Source organism: Cricetulus griseus, chromosome 7 (genome assembly GCF_003668045.3).
Source record: "Cricetulus griseus strain 17A/GY chromosome 7, alternate assembly CriGri-PICRH-1.0, whole genome shotgun sequence".
In the NCBI taxonomy this organism is placed as follows: domain Eukaryota; kingdom Metazoa; phylum Chordata; class Mammalia; order Rodentia; family Cricetidae; genus Cricetulus; species Cricetulus griseus.
The window spans coordinates 66416585-66442078 of NC_048600.1; the positions used below are offsets into that span (position 1 = coordinate 66416585).

A 25494-nucleotide genomic window follows, 5' to 3' on the forward strand; every position below is an offset into this window, starting at 1 on the left:
GTTGCTTTTGTGGATATAAATGTGTCTCTTCACTTAACATATTGTTTGTTTTGGGGGTTTGTTTTTGTTTTGGGGGGGCGGTTCTTAAGACATGGTTTCTCTATGGCTTTGGAGGCTGTCCTGGAACTAGCTCTTATAGACCAGGGTGGTCTCGAACTCACAGAGATCACATTCCCTCTGCCTCTGGAGTGTTGGGATTAAAGGCGTGAGCCACTACCGCCTGGCTAAGTTTGGTTATTTTTTAATTGAAGAGATTCTTAGGTGGTTTGTCTTTAACTGGAGACTCTTAGCATTTGTGTGGTTCCTTGAAACCAAATGTTTAGTCAGTTCTTTTTTTTCTTTTTAAAGTAGTTTAATTACATTTTTTAATTTTGTGTGTGTACTTGCATGCTTGGTACACACAACTGTGACACATTTGTGTTGGTCAGAAGATGACTTGTGGGAGTCAGTGCTCTCCTACCACTTGTGTGACCCAGAGATCAAGCTCAGGTTGTCAGACTAGGTGGCAGGCACCTTTGCTTACTGAGCCTTCTTACTAGTTTGCCCGTCCTCCCTTAAAGCTTTGCTTAGTTCCTTTTTTTTGGGGGGGGGGGTGTTCGAGACAGGTTTTCTCTGTAGCTTTGGAGGTCCTGGAACTCACAGGGATCTGCCTGCCTCTACCTCCTGATTGCTTAGTTCTTAAGACATATAACTGCTTAACCACTATTTCTAGCTTCCTCTTTATGGTAGAATGGTTTTTACTTAAAATGTGGATTGGCCTAGGGCCTTGCACATGCTAAGTGCTCTGCATCTGAGCTACATTCCCATTTGTTTTCCACACAGATAGAAAACATGTCCTATCTTGTTTTAGTTTGGTTCTTTGTAAGTATTTGTGTTTCAGCTTGAAATATAACTTCAACCTTTGTTAAAATACAAAAATATAGCTGGGTGGTTGTACTAAAAGGCAAAGGCAGGCAGATCTCTTTGAGTTTGAGGCCAGCCTGGTCTATAGTAAATTCCAGGACAGCAAGTACTATACATAGAAACCCTGTCTCAAAAACAACAAATAAATACAATACTGTGTCTATGAGATGTTGGAGTAGATAAAAGCACTTGCTGCCAAGCCTGATGATCTGAGTTTGATCCCAGGAACTCACAAGATAAAAGGAGAAAAACCAACTCATACAGCTACTCTGCCACTTGAATGCATGGCACAAAAACATCCACACACATACTTAAAAATGTATGTGAAAATAAAGCACCAAAAAGTATAAGTTGTTTATCGGGAATTCTTTTAGAAAGAGCATTTTCCCCTGTGATTATTCTCAAGAAATAGTCATCCCCCCCCCCATTGTGCTGGTTCAGTGAGGGGGGAAAGTAACAACTGTTCAGTGTTAGCTGGAGTGTTTCACTTAGAAAACCCAAGTCTTGGCTAAAGTTCTAGGGTTGCTGATATATACCATGTTTATAAAGCAAGTGTCAACTTCTAGGGAGAGGAACCTGTCTGTGAGCCTTTTTTGAATCAAGGAGGGACAAGTACCAGGTCCTGTTGTGTGGCCCAGGCTGAACTCATTGGACATAACAGTCTTACCCCAGCATCTCCAGTGGCTGCAATGGGGGGTGGGGGTTTATAGCATCTGGCTTCGTTGTTGCTTTGTGAATTAGTAAGCCCAGGAATTATGAGAATGGCAGGATCAGGAACATCACTATCTGTATGTCAAAGAGGGGGTCTCTCCTTGACTTTTTGAAAGTTGTAACCTAATCTTTCTTGGTGGCTGTCTTAGATATAAGTCTCACTATATAATATATTGTTATTGGCTTGTATCAAACTTCAATCTCCCAAGGAGCTGAACTCTATATGCTCAATAGTCTCATTGTGATACCTATTCTTATTTTGGTTCTCTGTGTAGCTCTGGTTGTCCTGAAACTCACTCTATAGACCCTGCTGGCCTCAAACTAAGAGAGATCCACCTGCTTCTGCCTCCTGAGTGTCAGGATTAAAGGCTGGTGGCACCACTGTCCCTCCCTTTTTAAAACGTCCTGAAGTACTTGACAAGTTGAAAAAACAGTATCTGCTATTTTTTTTTTTTTTTTAATGGTAGTGTATCCAGGATTTGGAGGCCACTGAAGGCAGACAGGGATTGTCTTTACTTAGCAACACTGTTCCATGCATTCCTGTATAAGAATCAGAAGTGAGAAACCCCATGAGGTAGATAAGTTAGGCACAGAATGACAGTGAGGGGAAACTGCTCATCGCCTTGGTATTTGAACCCAGGGTTTTGTATGTCAGCTACATCCCCCAGCTCAGGAACCAAAAACATCAAGCCTCTTGATCAGCCTTCAGGTTTAACTAGGAAACTGCCTTTTGTCAGCAAAGACGAAGGTGCTTGGCAGATTCATGATTGCCAGCTAGGACTGAAGAATGTGCTGGATTACATTTGTACCTGTACAAAATGCATAGCTGCAACCTACAATGCAGTGCTTTTTTAATGCTGTAAACTCCTGTGACAGTTGTTCGGTTTGTCTGCTTTTACTTTATGATATCTATAATTGTGTGTGTGTGTACAAACACCAATGAAAGTCAGAGGACAACTTGGGAGAATCATTTCTAACCACATCAAGCTCAGGTCATCAAACTTGGCAGCACACTTTTTACTGGATGAGCAGCTGTACTTTTTATTTTGAGGTAGGGTTTCACTCTGTACCTGAAGCTGGCCTTGAACTTTGAATCCTGTGAAGTGTTGGTATTACAGACTTGTTAAATTCCAAAAGCCTGAAGAGCTTCCCCTTAACCTGGCTGACTGGCCCTCCCTTATGTAGCCAAGCCTAGTTTCCAATTCTGTGTATCTTATTTTCTATGTTTACCTCCCAAGTACTGAGTTTACAGGACTGAAAAGCTCTGAAGAGACTCCAGGAAACTGACATAGCCTTCCTAATTACAGAGAAAAGCCAGCTCAGCTTTACATAATTGATTTGGCGTCTTAATTCTTTTTCGATACAGTGGCCTGGCAAGGATTTGATATAGCTTTGCAGTTCTTGCCCTTCTGTTTTCCCAGGAACAGATGTAGGAACAGAATGTAAAGTGCCATCCTATTTCTATTTAGGCTAGGCCTTCCTATCACTGCTCATTGTTTCCTGGACAGAGATAGGCAGTACTTCAGATCAGATTCTGCTTTCACAGCCAAAAGGAACTTTACATATAGGTGGAGCTCAAAAGAATCCAGTTACTGATTTCCCAAAGAGGGAAATTTTTCTGCCTTCAAACTGGAAGACAAAGGGAGGCCCTGATAGCATGCTGGGCTCAACTCTGACCTTGTCCATTCAGCATAGGATCAGGGAAGTCTTAAGTCTGCCATTTGTGGAATGGGTCAGAAAGACTAGGGGGGGGATATCCTGTTCCTCTAGTGGGTTCATTTTTGGCTGGCTGTGTATAGAGATTGGCATATTTGCAGTTAAATTAGGGTTGTATTATCAAATCCTTAAGCCCTCAGGTCTCAGGAATGTAGTGTTGTGATTTGGGAGGATTCAAATTTTGTTTTTGGAGTTTGTTTTTCTAAAGAGTTGTTCTTGTTCTAACAAAGTTGCCAATGTATCCCCCACCACACACACCAGCCCTGCACCCTACAAAGAGTGTATTGTTCATGTACCCACTGTACTCTAAAGTACATACCATATCAGATACAAAATAAAACCCCAACTTGCTCATGGTAAGAGTGTAGAGTTTTTTGTTTTGTTTTTTGACAGGGTTTCTCTGTGGCTTTGGAGGCTGTCCTGGAGCTAGCTCTTGTAGACCAGGCTTGTCTTGAACTCACAGAGATCTGCCTGCCTCTGCCTCCCGAGTGCTGGGATTAAAGGAGTGTGCCACCAACGCCTGGCGTAGAATTCCTTAAATTGGGGGAGGTATCTAATCCTCCCCCCAAAAGGTATTAAAAGTCCAGGGTTGCAATTTCCAGTGGTCTACATACTTTGGGGTATAAATCCAAATAATGTTCTGTGAACTGAAAGCTGCAATTCAGGATAAGATGGCTGTCCTAGAAAATTCATTTTCTAATGGTTGACCTGAGGTGGTGTTGGTACCATTTATATTCATGATAAGAGCTCTAGAAGTTAGCAGCACAGTATACTTCAGCATGGTGTGACCTGCATGTAAAAATTATCACTCAGACTTCATCAGAGAAACTACTTCAAAATGTCTCAACAGGCAGTCCTTATAAGAATAGAGTGCTGCTAAATCTTGGTGTAGAGAGCTGGGGGGGGATGGTTCATCAGTTAAGAGGTCCTGAGCTCAATTCCCAGCAACCTGAGTGGGGTCTAATGCCCTCTTCTGGCATAAAATATCATGCATGCAGATAAATTTTAAAAGTCTATGTAAGTATAAGACTTGCTTATTTTCCTTAAAATAAGCATGGGGTATCTTTTCTCTCTGCCCTTAGAGGAAAGTAGATCCTGAATACATTTCAGGTTGGACTCTCCAGTGTCTGGATGGCAACTCCCAGCTTATTAGTGCACAAGGGTACTGGGGAGAAGGCTGGTCTGCTTCAGTTGTAGTGTCAAAAGAATAAAGAGTAGAGCTTGGAAAGTGAGCTCAGCTGTGGCGATCAGGACTAAGCCCTGTAGGAGACTCTTGAGAATGATTTTTGATTTTTGTAGCTTTGGCAATCTTGGGATCTTTGTACATAGTAGGGAACACACTCCATGTTTTGTGACAGCTAAGAAAAGGAAAATTAGGTAGGCACTGTTAATTGAAACAGCTTACTACTCAATCAGGCTTTGAAAAACAAACCCAGTAAAAAGTATCTTTATTCTCTTGTTTAAAAAAATTCTTCTATGATAATGAATTAATACAAAAATACTTTGGATACTACATCAGTTTTTGTTTTTTCCTTTTTGAGACAAAGTCTCTATACAACTCTGGCTGTGCTGGAACTCAAAGAGATCCATCTGCTTTTACCTCCCAAAGACTGGGATTATAGGTGTGCACCACCACACTCTGCCAGTCTTTTCAACACTACACTAGAAACATGATCTTTGGATTGAGAAACCAGTGGCTAAAATAGAAACAAAATGCTTTTTTAAAAGTGTGTAGAATACATGGATAACCCCTTTTCTTTGGATTCAGGCTATATACAGTAAAGAGAAAAAAGATAAACAAAAAAACTTGTTTTTCAAGGCTCAGGGTTAAGTTTGGCTCAAAAAGGGTTTCTAGAATGTGGCAAAGAACCATGTCCACAAGAGATTTATGGACTCCTTGCTTTAGTTGTAACAGATATGTTCCTTCCTGCAGCCCTATAGAGAAATTGAAGCTGGCCAGTTCTAAATGCTGAAAAATGGGCTCCAGCGGTTGGGGAATTTGCCCTCTCACAGCTGCCCAGGAGCTATGACTCAGCTGACATAAAATGGAACTGGGAAGGGGGCACACTGGGCTTAGGCCAACTTCAATTTATTGACTGTAGTTTCTGGGGCTGATGAGTTTCTTAGCAAAGATTTCCAAGTCATTCTAATTAAAGCTGAGTACTGTCCACCAGTAGCTAGGGTCGGTGTTATTTTGTTGCCTAGGTTAGAAGAGCCGTAGAAGCTCAACCTATCCCATTTCCTCTTGCAAGCTCCTGAGAACATAGAAGCATCCTCTGGCCCAGCTTATGAACAGCAGCTGTTATTTGTAAACAGAGCTTCTCAGCTCCTCAAGAGAGAAGCGTTATTATTTAGACTTTTGTGACTGGTGACCAACCACAAAGTCATCTTGTATGATAAACCAGGTATTCTTGGTCCAAGAAGTATTGGCATGGGGAAGGCGTGGCAGAGGGCAAGAGAAGCACTTGCAGAGAAGGCAGCTGGAACTCAATCCAGCCCATCTGACCTGCAACAACAACAACAAAACAAAAACCAAAAGACAGTAGGGGCATCCAGCTATCAAGACATAATAAGTGGCTGCCACAGGCACCAGGATGCCCTTAGTGAGACATATAGCTGCACAGATCTGATCCCCACCACTTCAATGGATGGCCTCTGGTTCAGGGAATAGTGAAGCAGCCTTTGCAATCTTCAGCACCTTAAGGACCCTTAGCTGGTTCCATGTGATCTGGTCTTGTTGCCTCCTCTTGAGTTAGGGTTGGGCCCCTGGAGCAAGCCAGGTGTCCTGTGCATACTAGGCTGCCTGTCTCTGAGATTCCTGTTGCTGCACTTGTGTGTTCTGGAGGGTGCTGTGGAGGGTCTTTGGGGACTCGGGGGCTGGAAGTGTAAGAGCTACAGAGCGACCTGAGAATGTTGGTGCTGGCTCCACTGGGCTAGCAAGCAGTTCTGTGGGGAAGTGAGGCAGCAGAAGATATGAGGGTGAGTCCTGGGGAGCTGGGGACCGGGGACAGCCTAGAGCACTGTCATCGGAAGGAACGGGGCTGGGGCAGCGGCCTTCTCCGGGTAAGTACCGAATGCATTTCTTTTTCCTCCTAGGAATAGTGAAGAGAGTTATCTGTAAACAGAGGGTGAGTCCATAGTCACACACCACAACCAGAAAATGGCTGTCCTTGAACTGGCCTGGCTAACCACTTTGTCCTCTCTCTCTGTGGCCTGGAAATTATGTCCATTCCTTCAGCCCCACCTGGCCCAGATCTAGGATGAGTGCAATTACACAGAACAGCCACTAGATGGCAAGAACTTTTTGTAGGTAGGCTTGTGGGCTGCTTCCAATTTTCCGGGGGAAGTATCTCTTAGTTTGGGTCCTTGAGCTACTACTGTTCCATGTCTACCTGCAGGGATTAGATAGGTATTAAGTCAAGGGACAGTGATGCTGTGAACAATCTTGGTTCTCACAACCAGGCTAGTGGAAGAAGTGCATGGTGACTGGTCAGACTATTTCCACGAGTCTCTGATATTATTACCTTGCTTTTTATATTTAATTTAATTAATTTATTTGGATTTTTCGAGATGGGGTTTCTCTGTGGCTTTGGAGGCTGTCCTGGAACTAGCTCCTGTAGACCAGGGTGGTCTCAAACTCACAGAGATCCGCCTGCCTCTGCCTCCCAAATGCTGGGACTAAAGGCGTGCACCACCACCGCCCAGCTACCTTGCTTTTTTTTAATAAGCAGGAATTCCATTTTAAGGAAATGAGGGTGTTTGTGGACTTTAATCACTCTGAGGCTAGGAGTAAGGGGCTCTGGCCACCTAAGTATGACAGATCTGAGGATCTGGTAACCCTGGCTGGTACCAAAGCCACCCACTTGTGTATGCCCTTCTTTCCGTCTGGAACACTGTCTTTCCCTCTCTACTTGTTCCACCTAGACTAGTCATCTCCACAGTCTGTGTTCAGTGTTCACACATGTTCTTAGAAGGCATGGGTTCCCTTCTCTACAGGGCTTGCTAAGGGACTAAGGGACAAGGAGGGGCTGCAGACCCAGCAGAACATGTGCATAAAGGGAAGCAGCTTGAAGCGAAGGGAGAATGATGGTGGGGACAAACCTGCACGGACCACACCAATCCGTCTGCTGGTTGAGGCCAAAGCGAGCACGACATTTCTTAGGCGAGCCAGGGTCTGCTCACAGCCATGCCAGAGGGGCAGAACAGGGCAGAGGGCGAGCAGGCAGGCAGCAGGGCAGAACAGGGCCCAGAAAGAAGAGGTAACATCAGTGTTAGCCAGTTACAGACACCCCATAGACCCCATAGGCAGAACGGACCTCTCCATGGCATAGCTGGCCCCAGGGGAAGCCTTGGGACCCAGAGCAAGGTTATGAGAAAAGGCAGTCACCCAGTTGGGCAAGAGTCAGTGGGAAGAATGATGGAGTGTGGAGGGCATTCTCATGCTACCCCTGCTTTGGCTGATCATCCTTCTAGCATGGAGGCTCCAGGACTGCACAGGGGTCCTCTAGGGCTTCTGCATTTTCTATCTTGGTGCTGTCTGTTCCCTTCCCCCAACTACCTGCATGTTTTAATGCAGTTTTCCCCTCATTCTTGCCAATGCCTCATCTCCCTCTGGCCCATAGTCTTAATAAGACTAAAGGTACAGCATAATGTTCCACACAGATGGAAAGAAGGACCTGTTGGAGAAATGGCTAGGGAACTTTTTCCTGTCCTGTCCCAGGCCTAGGCCCCAGCCTTCCTGTTTGGCGTAACATAGCTGAGAGAATCATAGATTGTCATCTCAATCAGAGTTAGGGATGGGAATGAGGCATACAGCAGGATGGGTTCTCTGGGCTCTCTGTAGCACTGTACGCTGCCAGGAGAAATGGGAACTAGCGATGGAGAAATCTCCACATTACCTGTCAGCAGGCTATGTGACCATTGGGTCCTGGCTGACATTTTTGGTTTAGACATGGAACCAGACGATCAGTTCATTAGCTTCTCTGGTGGAACCTAGCTGTGAGGAGGGCAGGCCAAGGTGGCATAGGGGTTTATCACTCTAGAGTTGGCTTCTGCTGGTCTGTGCCTAGCATACAGTTAAACTGTTACTTGCATGGGATTAGACTTCAGAGGTACAGGTTGGTTTCCAGAGGGCTTCAGGCCCTGAAGGTTCCTGGCTCAGTATTTCACCCCACCCTCTGGGCCAGAGCAGGGCTGTGCTTGAAATGGAAATATGGAGAGAGGAACCTCTATTACTACTGAAGCAAGGTCTCACCTGTGGTGGATTCTTGATGCTTTTCCCTTGACCGCCTCTTCTTCTTTCCCTGCATGGACAAGAGAGATGGTTGGTTCTAGGAGGTGGACGCTGGGTTATCTGCAACCTACTGCCTTTGAGTAATAGCCTTCCAGGTCAATAGGCCCCTCCTACTTTGAGGGTCCTCTTTCTTGGTTGTAGTTCTTGCAAAACGACTGTAGATAGGGTACATTTAGGAGTCTTTCCCTCTCAATCTGATCTCCCCTTTGAGTACAGGGAGGGATTTCTAGGCTCTTTTCCCCTTCTCATATGGCCAAACCAAATACTGGGCAACAGTCCCACCCACAAGTGAATGTATTCTGGAGTAGAGAACTGCCTTTAAGGGAAGTTGCTTAAACTTTCTCTTCTGAAATACCCAAGGGAGGTTGTGGGGGTCTCTCTGTGTTACTTTGCCTATACCATCAAGGCAAAAACTCCTCTTCCCATGTTGAGGTTGTTGCCTTGGGAATGGTATCTCAAAGGTTCCACCACCCTCCCCTGTGGTGTATCGCTGGCCACTCACGTAGTTATCCCGCGCTGACCAGCCTGGGTATAGCTGCATGTGCAGCTGCCGTTCCTTACGGGCCAGTTCATAGTACTTGGCCTGCTCTTCTCGAGACAGTGCATGCCACTGCAACAGGGAAGCGGAGTGGATGGGATGCATCACGGAGTTAGGACTTTGTACCAGGGTGAAAGGGACTGTGGGCAATCCCTGCCATCCTACTTGCCCATGGCCTTACCCTGCGACCCAGGATCTGGTTGATGGCAGCGCTTTCTTTGAGTGTACACTCTGCAATGACTTTGGCTCTCATCTCCTTCATGTAAAGCATGAAGGCATTGAGGGGTTTTTTGATAGTTGGCTTCTTAGCCTCCTTCTCTGCCTTGGGTTCTGCCTGTGTTTTTCTGGGATGCAAAACCAGATTACATTACTTGGAAAGCACCCCCCAACCCGTCTCTGCCCCAGCAGTGACCATTACCTAACACCACCAAGCCACCACATCCCCCCACTTTTGTTTTTTTGAGACAGGATTTTTCTGTGTAGCCCTGACCATCCTGGAATTCACTTTGTTGATCAGGGTGGCATTGAACCCAGAGATCTGCCTGCTTCTGCCTCCCAGCTCTTGGGAGGTGTGCACCATCATTGCCCAGCTGCACCGTTCTATGTAGTGGTTTGTAAGTAGAGTCTTCTAATTGCCCCACATTAGTGAGCAGAGAATGAAGTAACTGTTCCTTTCAAGAATACCATAGCCAAGTGGGGAAAACACAGACTCATCCATTTCCTTCTTGGCCTAGACAAAATTTTTGTTTCTTGTCCCTCCCCACCTACTTTTTCTTTTGAAGACCACAAAGCACAGCAATGGTCAGTGCCAGAGCTACCAGACAGCTTGGCAGGGCTCTCCAGGCAGTCCTTTAAGATGCCAGAAGAAGGCCTTGAACCTGGTAGGCGGCATGTATATCCTGGCTGACCAAATCACTCTGCTCACCTGCCTGGCTCACACCTTCTTGTCCCCTCCTCCCAGCCCGTGTTTTGACTCACGGGCTTCGGTCATATGGCTGCAGCTCCTGCTTCCCTGAGGAGGGTACAATGGCCGGGTGAGGGATGGCTGCTGGGTGTCCAGGTACACCAGATCCCAGCATCAAGGATGGGTGGGTGAACCTGGAAGCAGGAGTAAAGGCAACACTAAACCAGAAATTTGGGCTAGATTTTGAACACATATGGAGGTCCCTGCACAGAGGACACAATTGACAGATATTTTATAACCACTGGCCTGGACACAGGGTACACAGATACATATGCACAGACACTGCAGAAGACCCACATAGGTGCTACTCAGGTGGTTATCAATCCTGCCCCTATCCACATGCTCAGGAGCCTTTGGCTGCCTGTGAGTCGTTTTGCTCTCTCACTTTGCTCCTCCAGTCACCTCTCCACGCAACAGACCAACTTTTTAAAAGAATGCTGCTAGCCCACTTCAGCTCAAGTTTTCCTGATACATAACAGAATAAAACAAGCTGCTGCTTGGGGCCTTTAAAACCCTACCTAAGCACCTCCACTACACCTCTCATCCCATCTTCCTCTTTCCCATCACCATCACCCCATCCCAAGCCAGCAGACAGTTTTCTCTGTCTACCTTTCTCAGGAACTGCCTCTCTGATGCATCATGCTTGGTTGGGGTCTTCTTGGGGCTTATCTTCAGCCCAGCTGGCCCATTCAGTTATTGTGCTGTATCTTTACCTCCTACTGTGGAGTGCTGAATGCCTTACCACAGCATGCCTGGCACTATGTCTGTCACTAGGAGAATGAGCTAAACATAGGGAGGACTATGTACACTCACCCCTCTATACACCTCTTTCCTGATGTTGTATGGAGACTACTCTGCCCTTTGCTGCTTACCAGGTGTAAGAACTCTGAGCAGACAGGCTCTAAAGGACAGGGGCTAGGGACACTACCTTCCAAGGTACAGTAGCCTTAGCTTGGGCAGAGCTCAGAGGACGTCCCAGCAGGGGTGAGCAATAGAGCTGAGTCATCCTGGCTGCTCTGGGATGCTCTGTCCAGTGTGGCTTGGGCTGAGACTCCTACTTCTAGTTGTATCTTCAGGTACAGAGCAGCATCAGACTCCAAGGTTACAGACAGACAGATGGACAAACAACTAACACAGGGTAAGCACTGGCCTGAACACAGCCCTGTGTGGGCACTGAAGCCTGGGCAACAGGAAGCAGGAGCCTGGCTGCAGGGATAGGGGACTCACCTGGGATAGGGGGCGCCAGGGGCTGCAGTGGGGGCAGGGAAGTGCTGTCTATATCCGCAGGAAGGGGACAGGGGGTAGAGAGGAGGGCTGGGCCTGTGGTTGGGAGAGACAGCTGTTAGCCGTCTGACTGCTAGCCAGACATGGGGAAGGACTTCTGTACCTTGTGCAGTGGGACTCATATATAGTGCTGCATGCATCTGGCAGTCTTCTCCCAGAAGCTGGTATCTCCAACCCCTCTACTAACACTGTCTGGATTGCTCTTCACCCCCATCTGCCTGCTTCAACTCTGTTTATTTTTTTAATGTGTATGACTGTTTTGCCTCTATGTGTATCTGTGCACCACATGCCTGCCTGGTGCCCTCCGAGATCTGAAGATGGGATTGGATCCCCTGGATCCATCATATGGGTGATAGGAACCAAACTTGGGTCCTCTGGAAGAGTAAACAGTGCTCTTAACTGCTGAGCCATCTCTTCAGCCCTGCTTCAACTCCAAAGCCTGGGATCCCAAGTGAATGAGGTGCCTCTCTGGGCTCCTAGAGTCCCAAGTCAAGAGTGTTAACAGTGCTGCATAACTGTTGGCTTCTTGCTTGGCTGTCCACTAGACAGACTTTGTTCTGAAAGGGCAAGGACCTAAGGTCACAGTCAGCTCTAATAGTGTTTCTCTGGCACTCAGATTTCTTCTCAGCATACATAGGACTCAGTGCAGAGGGTAAAAATGTCCCATGTCTCACCTGGCAGCAGCTAAGAACAGAGGTTCTCTTCCCTGGGCCTACACCCTTCTCCGAAGGCTCAGTTGGTGAATATCCTCTCAATGCTCAGATTTCCTAGTCTTTGGAGCTTCAGGCCTAAGGGACTTAGGAGGCTGTCCAAAGAGCTGCTTGTCCAGAGCATTGCCCTGGTTCCATCAGGCTAAGCACTGAGTCTTGGGGGTAATCACGGGTAGAATGGAACTTTGTCCAAAACAATCTGGAAATGGAGGAGTGTGCTGATCATGGATAACAGGCAAGTGGAACAGGGCAGGTAGGCCCAGGTTGAAAGTCTGGCCTTCACTGCCTTCTTGGGAAGACAGCCTTTCCTGCTACTGGCTAGAGACCTGCTCAGATCAAACTGATTAATGAGTAAAAGGCTGGCCAAGCGGCCTATTGAGACCCAATTCCAGCTGAGAATAGACTCTGGTCCACAGTCGGGCCTGGTCAGGGGAGTGGCTCAAGCAAACACCAGAAACCAAGGGCCCGGTTCCTCATATAACTCTACCACAGGTAGGTCAGACCAGCAGCAGACACTGAGAGGCAGTAGCCTCTCCCGGTGGAGTTTATGCATCTCCTTGCCCATGCTCAACTACCTTTCTCACCTTCTGGAGAATTTAGCTGGAGTAGGGTTGAAGAAGTATGTCAAGCTACCTGGGGGATGCTCACAGTCACAAGAATTGCTAGCTCAGAGCCAGGTTAGGCTAAAGTATGCTAGGGCAGACACAGTGCCCCTTTTTTCTCTGGGCCCACACTTACCAGCTCACAGTGTGGGGGAGCTGTCCCATGCTGCCTGAGGTCAGAGAGTAAAATCCAGAGAGATCAGGGGTCTGCAGCGGCCTGTGAACTCCTGTGGAGGAAAGGGGCCAAGTAAGCAGGCCACCCTCACCTGGGAGGTTGGGACATTCAGCCTTCCAAAGGGGCCTCTAAGATCCCATTTCCTTTTGCCAGAGGCCCAGATATCAGCTGGTTTGTTTAGAACTGTCCTAGGTAATAACAATGGCCTTCTGACAAAGCAAAAGGGACCAAGGACAGAGGTGCTGAGTGACTTGCCTTAGGACACTGGTTGGACAGAGGCAAAGCTTGGAGTCACTCAAGGATGAGGTCAGATCTCACCAATTCCTGGTGCACTGCTGCTCTGTCTTTGGAGCCTCTGCTTAGGACTTTGGCCTGGCTCTTTGGGTAGAAGGCAGCCCCCTAGTCTAGAGGAACCTGGCCTGAAGAGCCAGGGCTCCACCCAGCCCCAGGGTGAGTCAGCAGGTTTCCCACAGCTGACAATGGTGGATTTCAGAATGACTTTGGCTGAGGCTGAGGTGAATCAGCCATCACAACCACCACTTTCCATTTTCTCACTGAAGGAGAAAGGCCATGAGTTTTGCAGCTGCAGCAATGCGCAGATGCTGCTCTTACACTGGCCTAGGGAGCCAGAAGCCTCATTCTGATCTGGTCCACCTTCCTATACCCTTATGGTATTCTCAGATTCAATCCATATATATATATTTTTTTAAGCCTCTCTAAGGCAGAATCTTGTTTTTGTAGCTCAGGTTTGTCTGGAATTTACTGTGTAGCCCAGGCTGGCCTCACACTTCCAACCCCCCTACCTCTGCCTTCCATACTACTTGGATACACACCACACCTGGTTCCTTTCTGACATTTTCTTTGGGCTTTGCAAAGCCCCAGCTTCTACTATTATAAAATGTGGGCCAGGAACTTGGGCCACAAGTTCCTACCTCAATGGGCTTCTCCCATTCCCTTCCCATACCTTGCTTCTGGCTGATGTCCGCAGGTGCAGGGGTGGGGTGTGGACTGCTGAAATGTTCGTAGAGTGGAGAAAGCTGGGGGACGCCATGTGGGGGCTGGCCAGCCTTGTTATGCTGAAAAATGACCAGGAGGCTAGTGAACATGGAGTGTTCTGGGACGGGGACATGAGGGTGGAGGGGGCGTGCAAAACTTCTGTGAGCTCTGTGGCCACCCTGGCAGTCAAAAATAACAAGCTTATGGGAAGAAGGCACTCTGCACACCTTGTGGCCTATGGCACTGTTTTCCTGTGTCCCAATCCTGGAGACTGTTTATGCAGTCCCACCTAGTGAACCTCTTCTGGGACAGCCAATGTTTCTCCTCTCAGGAAGTCCTCCCTAGCTAGCCTCCTGCTCCCAGAGATCCCTCCTGACTCTATGAAGCCCAATGGCTGTCTGCAGCCTTTCCCCACCTTAGTTCTAACTGCATGTGTTGGCACAGGGCAGGGACCTCCTTTAGCCCCTAACTTGGGTATCTGGCTCCCTCCACAGACAGCTTGTCCACACATAGCTCTTCTGGTTTCCTTAGCTGCAGGACTTTTTTCACAGTCAAATGGTTCTGTCAAGAGATGACTGAGCAGGCTGAGAGCACATGAGCCAGCCACAAAGAGTTGCTCGCTGCCAGGCCTGGTGTCTTCAGTGCATGCCCTTGCAGCCAAAGTTTTGGGGACATCTACAACTGAGGCTCAGCTTCCACCCAGACAAGTGTGTCTGTGGGAATGCTGCTGGCTGAAAGCACACAGGAGTGACTGCTCACCACAGCACAAAAGGGAGAAACAAGACATCTTGGAGGAGGACAGTAGATGGAATGCCTTGCAAAAAGCAGGTAAAGTCCGTGTGGGCATCTCAGCAGAGAATCCTTAGATCTTGGATATCCTCTCCTGGAAGTGAATGAGGCCTAGGACAGGTCCCTTGCTTGTTTGTTACTTGGCTACTGCAGCTCTAGGCTAAACCAGAGGGAAAGCTGTGCATGGACCCCAGTGTATCCAGGGCATGAGGCCTCTAACTGGGTGCAGCTCCAGAAGACTCTACAGTAGTCCTAGTCTGCCATCTTTCCCTGCATTCCTGCCTCCAGCTTGAAAGCTACACCCTTCCCTCAAGTCTTGGGCCATTCAGGCTTCCCGGTCTTAAACAAGAGTTGATGTCTGAAGCTAAGTATGTTGGTGCTCCCCTTTAATCTCAGAACTCAGGAGGCAGAGGCAAGTGAATGAGTTCAAGGTCTGCATAGTTCCAAGCCAGCCAGAATGACATGGTGTGCCCATTAAGGGAGGAAAGGAGTCAGCTGGGGTAGCTGTGAGATGTGTGGACACATATTAGGCACTGACTACCTGCCACATGCCAGGCACTGTGTATGTTTGTAAGTACCTCAACTCTAGGCCTAAAATGTCCCCAAACTCCATACTCTTGCAAGTGGTCTCTTACTGAGGAACATCCTCAGCCCTCAAATCAGAACTTTTGGCTCGGCCTGTGTGCTGTGGACTTCCTCGGTTACCAGAAGCTCCGTCCTTCCATGAACTAGGACTGCTCAGAACAGATGACCTGTAGTCATTCTTGACACTGACCTGTGTCCAATTTCACAGCAGATTCTCAGGTTCTCCCTTCAAAATCTAGACCATAACAATTTCCTGCCTCCTGCCCAACCAGTCTAAGCCATCACTTCTCACCTGGACCACTGACTGATCCTTTGTGCTCCTTAGCCAGGCTCGAGCAGACACAGATCATGTCACTGTGCCCGACTGTCTCCTTACTTGGTGAAAGGTAGCTCTGTGATCACCCCCTAACAGCAGTGCCTTCCACCATGTCTGCTTACAGTGCCCAGGAACCCAAAGTACTCTTACCCAGGGCTAAGTTTTGAGGTATACCATGGTGTAAAGGAAGTTTGGAACCTCTAGGCTTGCTAACCATTTGCTGATCCTGTCACTCCAGGATTCTGATCTGGGCTTCTCCCCCTCCTGAACAGGAATGAGAACCAGTCCTACCCACCTCATTAGTCATTTTAAAAAGTCTTGCTGAGGCCTTTTACAATTGGAAGCTTCTTGACAGTCTTCAGGGCCTTTTTACCCACAGAGATTACAAGACAGTGCCAGCCAGCCAGCAGCCTCGTGGCAACTCCACACCTTTGAAAGTATCAGACCCTGGTATAAGGCAATGCACCACTCACTGCCTACGGCCCAGTTTTTGCTTCCTGAGCTCTAGGTTGCAGTGCAGCTCAGGCTGGGCCTAAGAAACCTCAGAGATCCAGCTCGGCCTACAATTCCTGCCTGTTCTGGGTGGTGGTGTGTGTGCGCGCGCGCGCGTGCGTGTGCATGTACAAGGGAGTGAAGTTAGGGTTGGGGGTCCTGGGAGTGGTGGGCCTGACATATCTACTAGTGTTCCTGGTGTTTGGGGAAAAGCCTCATTAATTAGAAGTCTGCAGCCAAACCACAGAAGCACTGGGTGGGCAGGGTGGGGCAAAGAACCCACCAGCAGCTAGAGGCCCTGGGAGGCCAGGGCTCCAGGGGAGGCACTGTGGGCCTGGCTAGTCCTTCACCCAACTCCTCAGCTCCTTCCATGCTTGATGGTGCTAGCCAGGGGCCACTGTCTGGTACAAGGCTCCCTGCCCCCTTCAGCCAGTAGAACGTCCCGCTCCAGGGCTTCAGCACAAGGCTGTCTCAGTGCCAGACTTCCCAGACAACAGGGTGGGGTCGCCTAGGGCTTGGCATGTGCATGGGAAGTCCAGGGATTGAGCTCCACCTCCCTCTTTTGCTTGAAGGTGACTGTCCTTAGCCTCCAAGGGAAGGAGGCAGATTGGGTTGACTGTCCCTACCAGACACTGAGCAGCCCGTCAACAGCATAGTCCCATCATCTGCTTAGTACGGGAAAGAACACAGTAAGTGTCAGAGCATAGTGGGACATAAACATGCAACCATGAGTCAGGAGCTCAACTGCACTCGGATCTTTCCCCCACATCCCCCACTCCTTGCCTTTGCTTGAGTGCTGGCACCCCAGGACAGGTCCAAGACTCAGGCCCCAGGGGTGCCTACAGCTACCCTGCTATTCCTGCCAGGAGCTATCTACTGCTACCTACCTGGTGACTAGCTCCAACAGAGGTGGTCCTTCCTGCTACTGGCATGTTCTTGTTCGGAGACTCTCCCACACCCACCCTCAGCCACTGTCCCAAAGCCATCTTCTGGGAAGTCCCCAACTCCAGCGCCCTAACCCGGCTACCTCCTCAGGCCAAGGCAGCACAAGGCTGAAATGGGGGACCCCTGAGCTCTCTGCTCAAGAGTTGAGCTTGGGCCTAGCTAGGCTGCCCGTGGCCCCCCACTTCCTGCAGGTTCAGGTAAAAAATAAACACAGTCGGCATTTTCCCTGTAGACCGCAGCGGTCTGTTCACAAGGCTGTGAGCTCGCTGAGAGCCCCTGTCACCGCCAGCAGAGAAACTCCCTCGCCTCTGACGGTTGACTCTAAAAACCCCCAAGTTCTTAAGCCCCACAACACTTTCCCAGCGAAGAAAGTTGCCGTTTCCTCTGGCCTCAAGCTCGATGGGGGCGGAAGAACAGGTCCTCTCAAGAAAGCCCTGTGGCAGGGTCTGAGCCAAAAGAAGCGTCTCTGAACATCCAGGACCCATAAGCTTGAACAAGTATCAGGATGTGTCCCTGAGCTCCTAGCATATGCCAGGTCAAAGAATGTCTGAGGCTGAGAACAGCATTTGCTAGTGCTGGGCACAGGACAGGCACAGTTCTGAACACCAGACACCCCTCCTTAAACAGACCTACCATTTGCAGACAGCCCAGTGACTATCTATCACCACTGGCAGGTAAGGAAACCGAAGCATAAGGTCACAGCTAGAGCTCAGCTGCCAACTGCTACAGTGCAAAGACCTGTGATTAGTATGGATAGAGCGGGAGGCTGGAGTGCAAAGGATCCATCAGTCTTCCCCTTCACCTGGACTAGCTTACACTTTGCTGAGTCTGTGCTCCTGACTAAAAATAGCTATCAAAAGCCTACTGACAGTGAAAGCCGGTATATGCCCCCAAGGCCCTAGCCCTATCTCCCTGCCCACCACTGGCATGCTCCTGTGTTAAGGAGACACCTAGCTGTCTGCCTCAATGCCTCTCTCTTCCCCTTCCCATGAGACTCCCTACACCTCGCCACATGGGCTCCTCCACAGACCTAGGCCACCTCTACCCTGGTGAGGGGTCTGCCAGCTTGGCAAGCAACTGCCTGAGCATCCTAGAGAACTAGCCATCTCCAGCTCTCTAGCTTTGCACTCAGGTCATTCCCTGAAAACCCGGAACAAAGGCCTGGCAAATTCTTGGTGCCCTACATTTCTGCACATCCTACCCACACTTGTCATTGTAGCTGGAACTTCAAGTCCCTCAGGGCAAGAGGCTGCTCCAGCTCCTCCTGCACAGCGGGAAAGTGGCCCCTAGGGAGCATCTGTGGAAGGAGAGGCTTCCACAGCCTCTCTGTAGGCTCTGTGCTCCAGGGTACACGCTAGCAGAAAGGTGGGCCACTGCCATGGCGGCTCACTCACTGTTTGCCAAGAGCACAGCAATGGAACCGAGTAGTATAAATACTGAGGCAACTCATCTCAGGCAGGCATTGAAGTGGGGCTTGTGAGAAAAGCATGTCATCTACAGCACACAGCTTGCTGGGCCCCTTCAAGGATTCTTGGGGTCACCACGGATGGCAGACAGTCACACCCCTCTGAACTTTCCTTTTCTCATTCTGCACCAGCTACAGAAAACTGGAGCGCTCTTCCTCCTGCCTCAAATACAAGAGACTGCCTCTGGGAGCCCTTTCCAACCCTCCATATGTGGCTGCTTCCCTGCTGTGTCCTTACCTGCCTTCACCCTGTGTTCTGGGATTATGTCTTTAACTTTTGTCACTGAACTAAAGCTGGTATCCAGGCTGTTTCTCTAGAAGCGGGTGCAGATAAGCCCACAAAGAGAAGACTTGCAGCACTGGGGAAGCCTAGGGCTGGATGTAGGATTACAGAGCACAGAGGAACTGGGACCACTTTAGGGTCAGGAGACAGTCTGACTAGCATCTGAGCCCCCTTGCTTTCCTCCTTTCTACTCCATCGACCTGAGGGACTCTGGGAATGAGAATGAGCAGAAAGTCAAAACTAGACCTGCCACTAGTTCATAGGATGTCTCTGCTCTGATTAGAATAGGTACACCATGGACAGATAGATGCCCAAGCCCAAGCCTCTGACCTGGGGAACACTGCCGGCTGGCTTCATCCTCAACTCAGCTCCCCTAAACAATCCAGTGGTGGCCACTGAAAAAGTCCCCGCCAATTCTCACTTCTTGTCTTCACACTGTCAGACAGACAGGTGCCCAGCTCCCCATGTGGAGCACAACAGTATCACCATTCACCATCAGTGGCATGTATGTTTAGGAGTTTGACTGGGATGCTCCCTAGTGGGTGAGCTCATGAGAATGAACTTCCCAGGATACAGGTTTCCACAGACCCTCTTCCGCAGACACACTCAAGACCAGCTACCGAGAGGAATAGGCTCGAATAGCCCTTGCTCCTTTTGGCTGCAGCCCCAGCTCCTACTACCAAGGACACAGTGCTCTCCAGAAACAGCAACCTATAAGCTTCTCATCAACACCCTATGCCAGATTCCTACCACAGAACCAGGGCCACGGCCTTAGGGTCAGCAGAGCTGAGAGGGCTTGGAGATGGCTGGACCACACCCTAGACCAGGAGGCTTTAGATCCACCTGCTAGCAACAAGGTTGTTGCCATGGTTGCAGAGCCCTGCCAAGTGCATGTGGCTAGTCCACTAGCCTCCTGGCCCTGACATCAGATAACGGGACCTGCCTCACCGGAGGTGAGGACCAGAGTCTCTGCACGCAGCCTCGGCAAACCACAGGTTTCTCCACTCAGCCCAGCCCAGAGGCACCATCAGAGTGAGGTGAACCCCATAAGCTGAGTGGCCTTGCCCATGGCCTCTCGTGGTTTCTGTTCATTTGTCTGCTTGTGTTTTCCTTCCTCCTCTTTGAGGTAAACGCCCCTCAGGACAGGATGTTTTCAGAGGAAAATATAAGCTTCCGGGAGCTGCTGCAGCTGAGCTGCTAGCTAACACTATGAATACCCTGTCTGGGGATTCTGCAAGCAGCCTAGGGCTGGACATGCTCCAAGTGCAGGCAGTCCCGCTGCTCCTCCTAAGTGGCCACTGTGGAAGTGACCTCAACCCTATCTGGGCACAGCTAGAGGCTTTGTAAAGATGGAAGGTCAAGAAGAGCAAAGCAAGGGCAGACTTAGAGCTGGTGGTCCCTGCCAGTCCAGTAATGGCCTCCTCAGTGCCCACCAGTCTACAGAGTTCCACCTTGTGCCAGACTCCTACCAGTTTTCCTTAGTCACTGTGCTGTGCATGAGGAATCTACAGATGAGGATGGTGAAGCAAAGAGCAGTTACCAGTCTGAACCTGAGGCTGGCCCTCTGGGTTCTCAGTCAGCAGGTCTACCTCTTGGCCAGCCCTCATGGGCAGCACTTACACTGGCTGTTCCCTGCCAAGGAAATCTGAGCGGGTTGGCTGGTTGGTTGTTTCTGAGAAAGGGTCTCAACTCTGTAGCTCAGGCTGGCCTGGGAGATCCCAGACAAGCCCTAAAAGGTGAAGCTGAGGAGAAGGATGTGGAAGAGAAGAAACTCAGACACCTCATGCTCAGACAGCCTGCATTTTTACCCCAATTCAATCTGTGAAGGACAGCACAGGCCCCCCAAGTCACCCAGACTGTCTAGACTGCCTCAAGAAGCCAGTTTTGCTTGAAGGCCACATCAGGACACCCGTTCTGCTCTGACCCTCCAAGCTAGTTTGGGTTAAGGCCCAGGAGCTCTGTATAAACTCAGTCCAGCTATTCATCTACAGGGCTACAAGATAAGGTACAGAAAGAAACTGCTAAGGGCTCCCAGGCCTAGAGTGCTCCCCACAGTCCCTATACCCAGTGTAAGCAGGGGTGGGGTTGGGTTGTTCCAATTGTCACAGGGCTTTGAGATGAAGGCCCTAAGGAGGCTGAGTTAGGGGGCTCATGTAAAATCACACTATACAGACACCACTACACACCTGTAAGAACAGTGTTCCTACACAGGGCAGGGAACACCAAACTCCCATGGGCGAGGAGGCAGATGCATGGGAGAGCCAAAAGCACCCAGCTGCCTGTGCCATGAATATTGCATACAGGGCATTGTGGAGGAGCTGGGTTCAAATCCCTCCTCCAACACTTGCACTCTTGGTGTCCACACTTCCTGCTCTATAAATGCCCATGGAATGTGCTGAGGCCCAGGTGAGTTCTCATTTGTGTTTGCTAATATTCTTTTTGTATTTAGGATCAAAAGGAGGGGGGAAAAAAGTCAAAAGCAAGCCCTATCCCTAGATAAAGGCTTTTCAGGAAAGCTAGCTCCATGCCAAGTTGGGACTGCTGGCCTTCAATGTCCTTTGGACCACTGCCTGGTCACCAGCAGACCAGGCTTCTGAGCTCCTCTCTGGCCTGCAATGACCACAAGGGATGGTTCAAAATCACTGTCCTCAAAATGCTCCCATGAGGCTGGCAGGAGGCTCTGGCTCCCAAGAAGCTTGTTCATAGGTGTCATCCCCAGGCCTTGGGTGCCCTCAGCTTCATAGCCCAGCTATTCCCAAGGACCCAGGGCCTAGGAAACTCTTCAGCCCAACCACAGACATTCCAGAAGGGATTACCTTAGCCCAGGAAGCCTAGCAACAGGTTTTGGGCTAAGTGAGGACCAAGCTGGCAAGGCAAACTCTAATGGATAATTTCTCAGCATCTTCTGCTTCACACCAAACCTGGCTTAACCTTACAGGTCATTTACAGACTGTCTTCGTATGACATTTTCTTGGAGGAGGTAAAGTCCTAGAGTCTGGTCTCCCAACCAAGAAATTCAGTCTTCACCCTCAGAGGACTGACTTTGCTAGGTGTTCAAGGAGAGGGACAGCTCTGCCCAGGCCCAGAGCTAGGAGGGGCAGGGAGAGTCCAAGTCTCTTAATGGGGCCAGAGGAAAACCATGCAGCTCCACAGTCTGCACTATTCCCGTCTCTCACATTCTAGAACAAATGGCAACAAGCCGCAAAGAGCACAGACAGCAGGGTAGGAGCCACATCCAAATCCTGACCACCAAGTACTTCTATGAGCCTCAGAACAATGGCAATAATAGTCACTGTGTGTGTGTGTGTGTGTGTGTGTGTGTGTGTGTTTACATATATGTGCCCATGTACACGTAAGAATATGTGCACAAATGTGTGAGTATATTCAGTTGTTCTCAACCTTCCTAATGCTGGGACCCTTTAATATAGTTCCTCATGTTGTGGTGACCCCCAACATAAAATTATTTTCGTTGCTATTCCATAACTGATTTTGCTATTGTTATGATCATTAATGTAATATCTGTTGAAAGGGTTGTTTAACCAGGTGTTGGTGATGCATGCCTTTAATCCCAGCACTTGGGAGGCAGAAGCAGGCAGGTCTCGGTGAGTTCAAGACCAGCCTGGTCTACAGAGTGAGTTCCAGGACGGGATCCAAAACAATACAGAGAAACCTTGTCTCGAACAAACAAAAACAAAAGAAAAGAAAAGAAAAGAAAGAAAGAAAAAAGAAAAAGAAAAGAAAGGGTTGTTTAACCCAAGGGGGTCACAACCCACAGGTTGAGAACCACTGGGATACAAGATGTAAGATGAAATAAACCCTTTCATCCCTCCCTCCCCCGCCAAAAGTGTGAGTGTATATGGCAGCCAGAGGTCAAAAATTCCCTCATTTTCTATTTTCTGAGACAGGTTCTCTCTCAGGAAAGTCAGAGCTCACCAGCTAGGCTGGCTGGCTCCAAAGCTCCAGCATCAGCCTGTGCCTGTAACCTGGCACTGGGGTTGCAAATGTACATTAGCACCCAGTTTTTTATGGGTGCTGGGGAACTGAAACTGAGATCTTTCTGCCTATCCACACTACCAAATGAGCCCTGTCAAACAAACCAAACCAAACAGGGCCTTGTGTAGCCTTGGCCTTGAACTCACTGCATAGCTGGGGACAACCCTGAAGGTCTATCTGATCTTGGGATCACAGGTGTCTACCTGTGTTTATGCAGTGCCAGGGATTGAACCTAGAGAGGGCTTCCAGTGTGCCAGGCAAGCACTGGGAACCTACGCTGTTTTAGTTCTGGCATAAAGGAAGATATATCATGACACACGAGATGTTTAACTGTTCTCGGAGCACCTAGTAAGTGCCAGTTCCCAAGTGGCACCAGGAATCTAGTATTAAAAGGGGCAGATGCAGCCTGGACCCTCTATCCTTTCTGATCAAAGCTACCATCCCTGAATGTTTCACTTGACATGGTAACCACCCTCTTGTCCTTGGTCTCCCTGCTTCATTTGTTCCCTCTGTCCCCACCCACAGGGCTGCCCACCACAGCAGGACAGTTCCTGGGGCCGCACACTGCTTCAAAGCCCACCATCACGCTCTGGGGTGGCTGCCACAACCGGCACTCCCCGAGTGTCCAGCCATGCCTGGCAAAGACCTCACTGCTTCCCACAGGCTGCCTCTGAGCATCAGAGGCCCACCCACCCTCTGCCTGCCTGGCCACCAGGCAGCCACAGAGCCATCTGATCTGAGTGAAACTTCAAACTTAATGACTTTCATGCTGGTTATTTAAAATGCAATGTAATTTTCTTAAACACCCTATTATTTCCTTTGATAGCTACAAAGCTTCCCCCAATCCCATAAGCATGTTTATTTTTAGAGAAAAGAGTGGTTTGCAGTTGGTCAGAGACCATAGGGAGAGGGAACCCACAGAAAGCAGGGCAAGGAGTCAGTGCTAGCATCTGGGAGGCCCTCCTGCTGCTGGTTTTCCACGCCACCCATCATCAGACGGGCCCACCCTTCCCTTACCAGCACCTCAGCCAGTGACCCTCCTACCCCACACTTGACAGTGACCAGGTCAGTGTTGGGCTGGGCCTTGGTGCCCTTGATGGTTCCACTTGCTGCTCAGGGAGCCTCCCACAGGATTCCAGGCAAGGACAAGCCTAGGGAAGGGTCCGCAACACACCCTTTAGCAGCTTTTCTCCTGTTCCAGACAGTCCGCCCCAGGTAAGGCCTCGGGCCTGAAGCCTTGGCCAGCAGAGTAAGAGACACGTCTAGATACAGCAGCCTCAGGCTGTGGCTGCCCACATTGGGTGGGTGGGTATGTGCAGCCCTGCCATTCAGGGCTCCTGGGCAAGGGAGGTGGAATGGAGGAAGGCTTGTGTGCAGAGGTCAGCTGAGCCCCACCAGTGCGGGGCGTCCTCTGGGAGCAGCTATTTTTAGGTCTGAGGCTTTCATGTGGCTGAATGATGGGAGTTTACAGAGCATCAGTAATGCGTTTCAGATGGCGGCCCAGCAGGCCAGGAGGCTGGGCCCGACACCAGGGACTAGTCAGAGTTACTCAGCATCTCCATCCTGGGTTCCCATCACCTGTCCATCCCTTTCTATGGCCCCTACTACCTAATGGTGGGGCTGGTACCTGCAATAACCTTCGAATCCTACCCAAGGCCCACCTTATCAGGCCTTTCCAGTTTATAGCTATCTGAACCTCAAGAATCCTGCTGGGACCAGGATTCCCACCCATTGAGGACACTGAGATCTAGGGAGGTCAACAGGCTACCACAACCCCCTGCCCTCACAGGAAAACCAGCTTGAAGGGAGTACTCCACCATCATTGACCCCAGGCCTGCTCAGACTTAATGGGGTTTGGGCAGCACTAACCATGTACATCCTGAGCCCACACCCATTTTTCCCTGGGGCCCAGACCTGCCCACCCAGGCCTGGAGTCTCTGCTATACACACACGTCATCTGGAAGCAGACAGTGTGGGGCCCAGACAGCTCCCTTAGCTTTGGAGAGGGAGGTGGCTGTTTTAATGGGGGGTAAGGGGTTGTGGAGGAAGCGTATTTATTTGACAGCGTGTCTGCTTCCTCTGATCTCCAGGGAGTTCTGGCTGTAGAGTCAGGGCCTCGAGGGAAGGCTGTGTCACCCAGTTGGCTCTGGCTCTAAGGCAGAACCTGGGTGCAGTCCAGGAAGCAGTCTTCATGGGTGGGACAGGCCACAAGAGCAGCCTCCTGGCAGAAGAGACCCAAACTCACACCCTTCACAGCTCTGCTGAGGCAAAGGCCCCCAGCAAGTGACTCTCATCCTCCATCTCGAGGCCCTGCACCAAGAGAAGCCCTGTGTACCAAATGGACCTGCAGCAGTAGATGGTACAAAACCTGATGAGAGCGAACCCCTCTGAGCTTTGGTGACACAAGACTGTAATCCCAAGTTCCTAGGAGGTTGAAACAAGAGGAGCTCAGGAATGGGTACAAGTAGGCCGGACGTTGGTGTCGCACGCCTTTAATCCCAGCACTCGAGAGGCAGAGGCAGGCGGATCTCTGTGAATTCGAGGCCAGACTGGTCTCCAGAGCAAGTGCCAGGATAGGCTCCTACACAGAGAAACCCTGTCTTGAAAAACAAACAAACAAACAAACAAACAAACAAAGTGGGTACAAGTCCAGTTTAGGAAACATAGTGATATCTCAAAAAGTACAAGCAGGTATGGTAGCTTACAACTATTAGTTCCAGTACTCGAGCAGCAG

At 49.5% G+C, this 25494-nt stretch overlaps 1 protein-coding gene across 6 annotated transcripts in view; it reads right to left on the reverse strand.

Annotated features, from left to right (window-relative positions):
- Positions 1–4748: 4748 nt before the first annotated feature.
- The window catches only part of Tcf7 (transcription factor 7), a 29645-nt gene continuing 8899 nt past the window's right edge, over positions 4749–25494 (reverse strand). Inside the window, exons 4-11 of one of the 6 annotated variants that reach the window (XM_027427559.2) lie at positions 13861–13972; positions 12858–12948; positions 11353–11445; positions 10140–10259; positions 9343–9505; positions 9126–9233; positions 8585–8633; positions 4749–5836 (exon numbers count right to left, since the gene is read on the reverse strand). In XM_027427559.2, the coding sequence (XP_027283360.1) occupies positions 5715–5836; positions 8585–8633; positions 9126–9233; positions 9343–9505; positions 10140–10259; positions 11353–11445; positions 12858–12948; positions 13861–13972 (858 nt within the window). In that variant the 3' untranslated portion in view covers positions 4749–5714. Of the gene's footprint in view, positions 6446–7002; positions 7505–8584; positions 8634–9125; positions 9234–9342; positions 9506–10139; positions 10260–11352; positions 11446–12857; positions 12949–13860; positions 13973–25494 lie in introns of those variants that run through there. The other 5 variants (XM_027427560.2, XM_027427562.2, XM_027427558.2 and 2 more) reach the window with 5 other exon arrangements.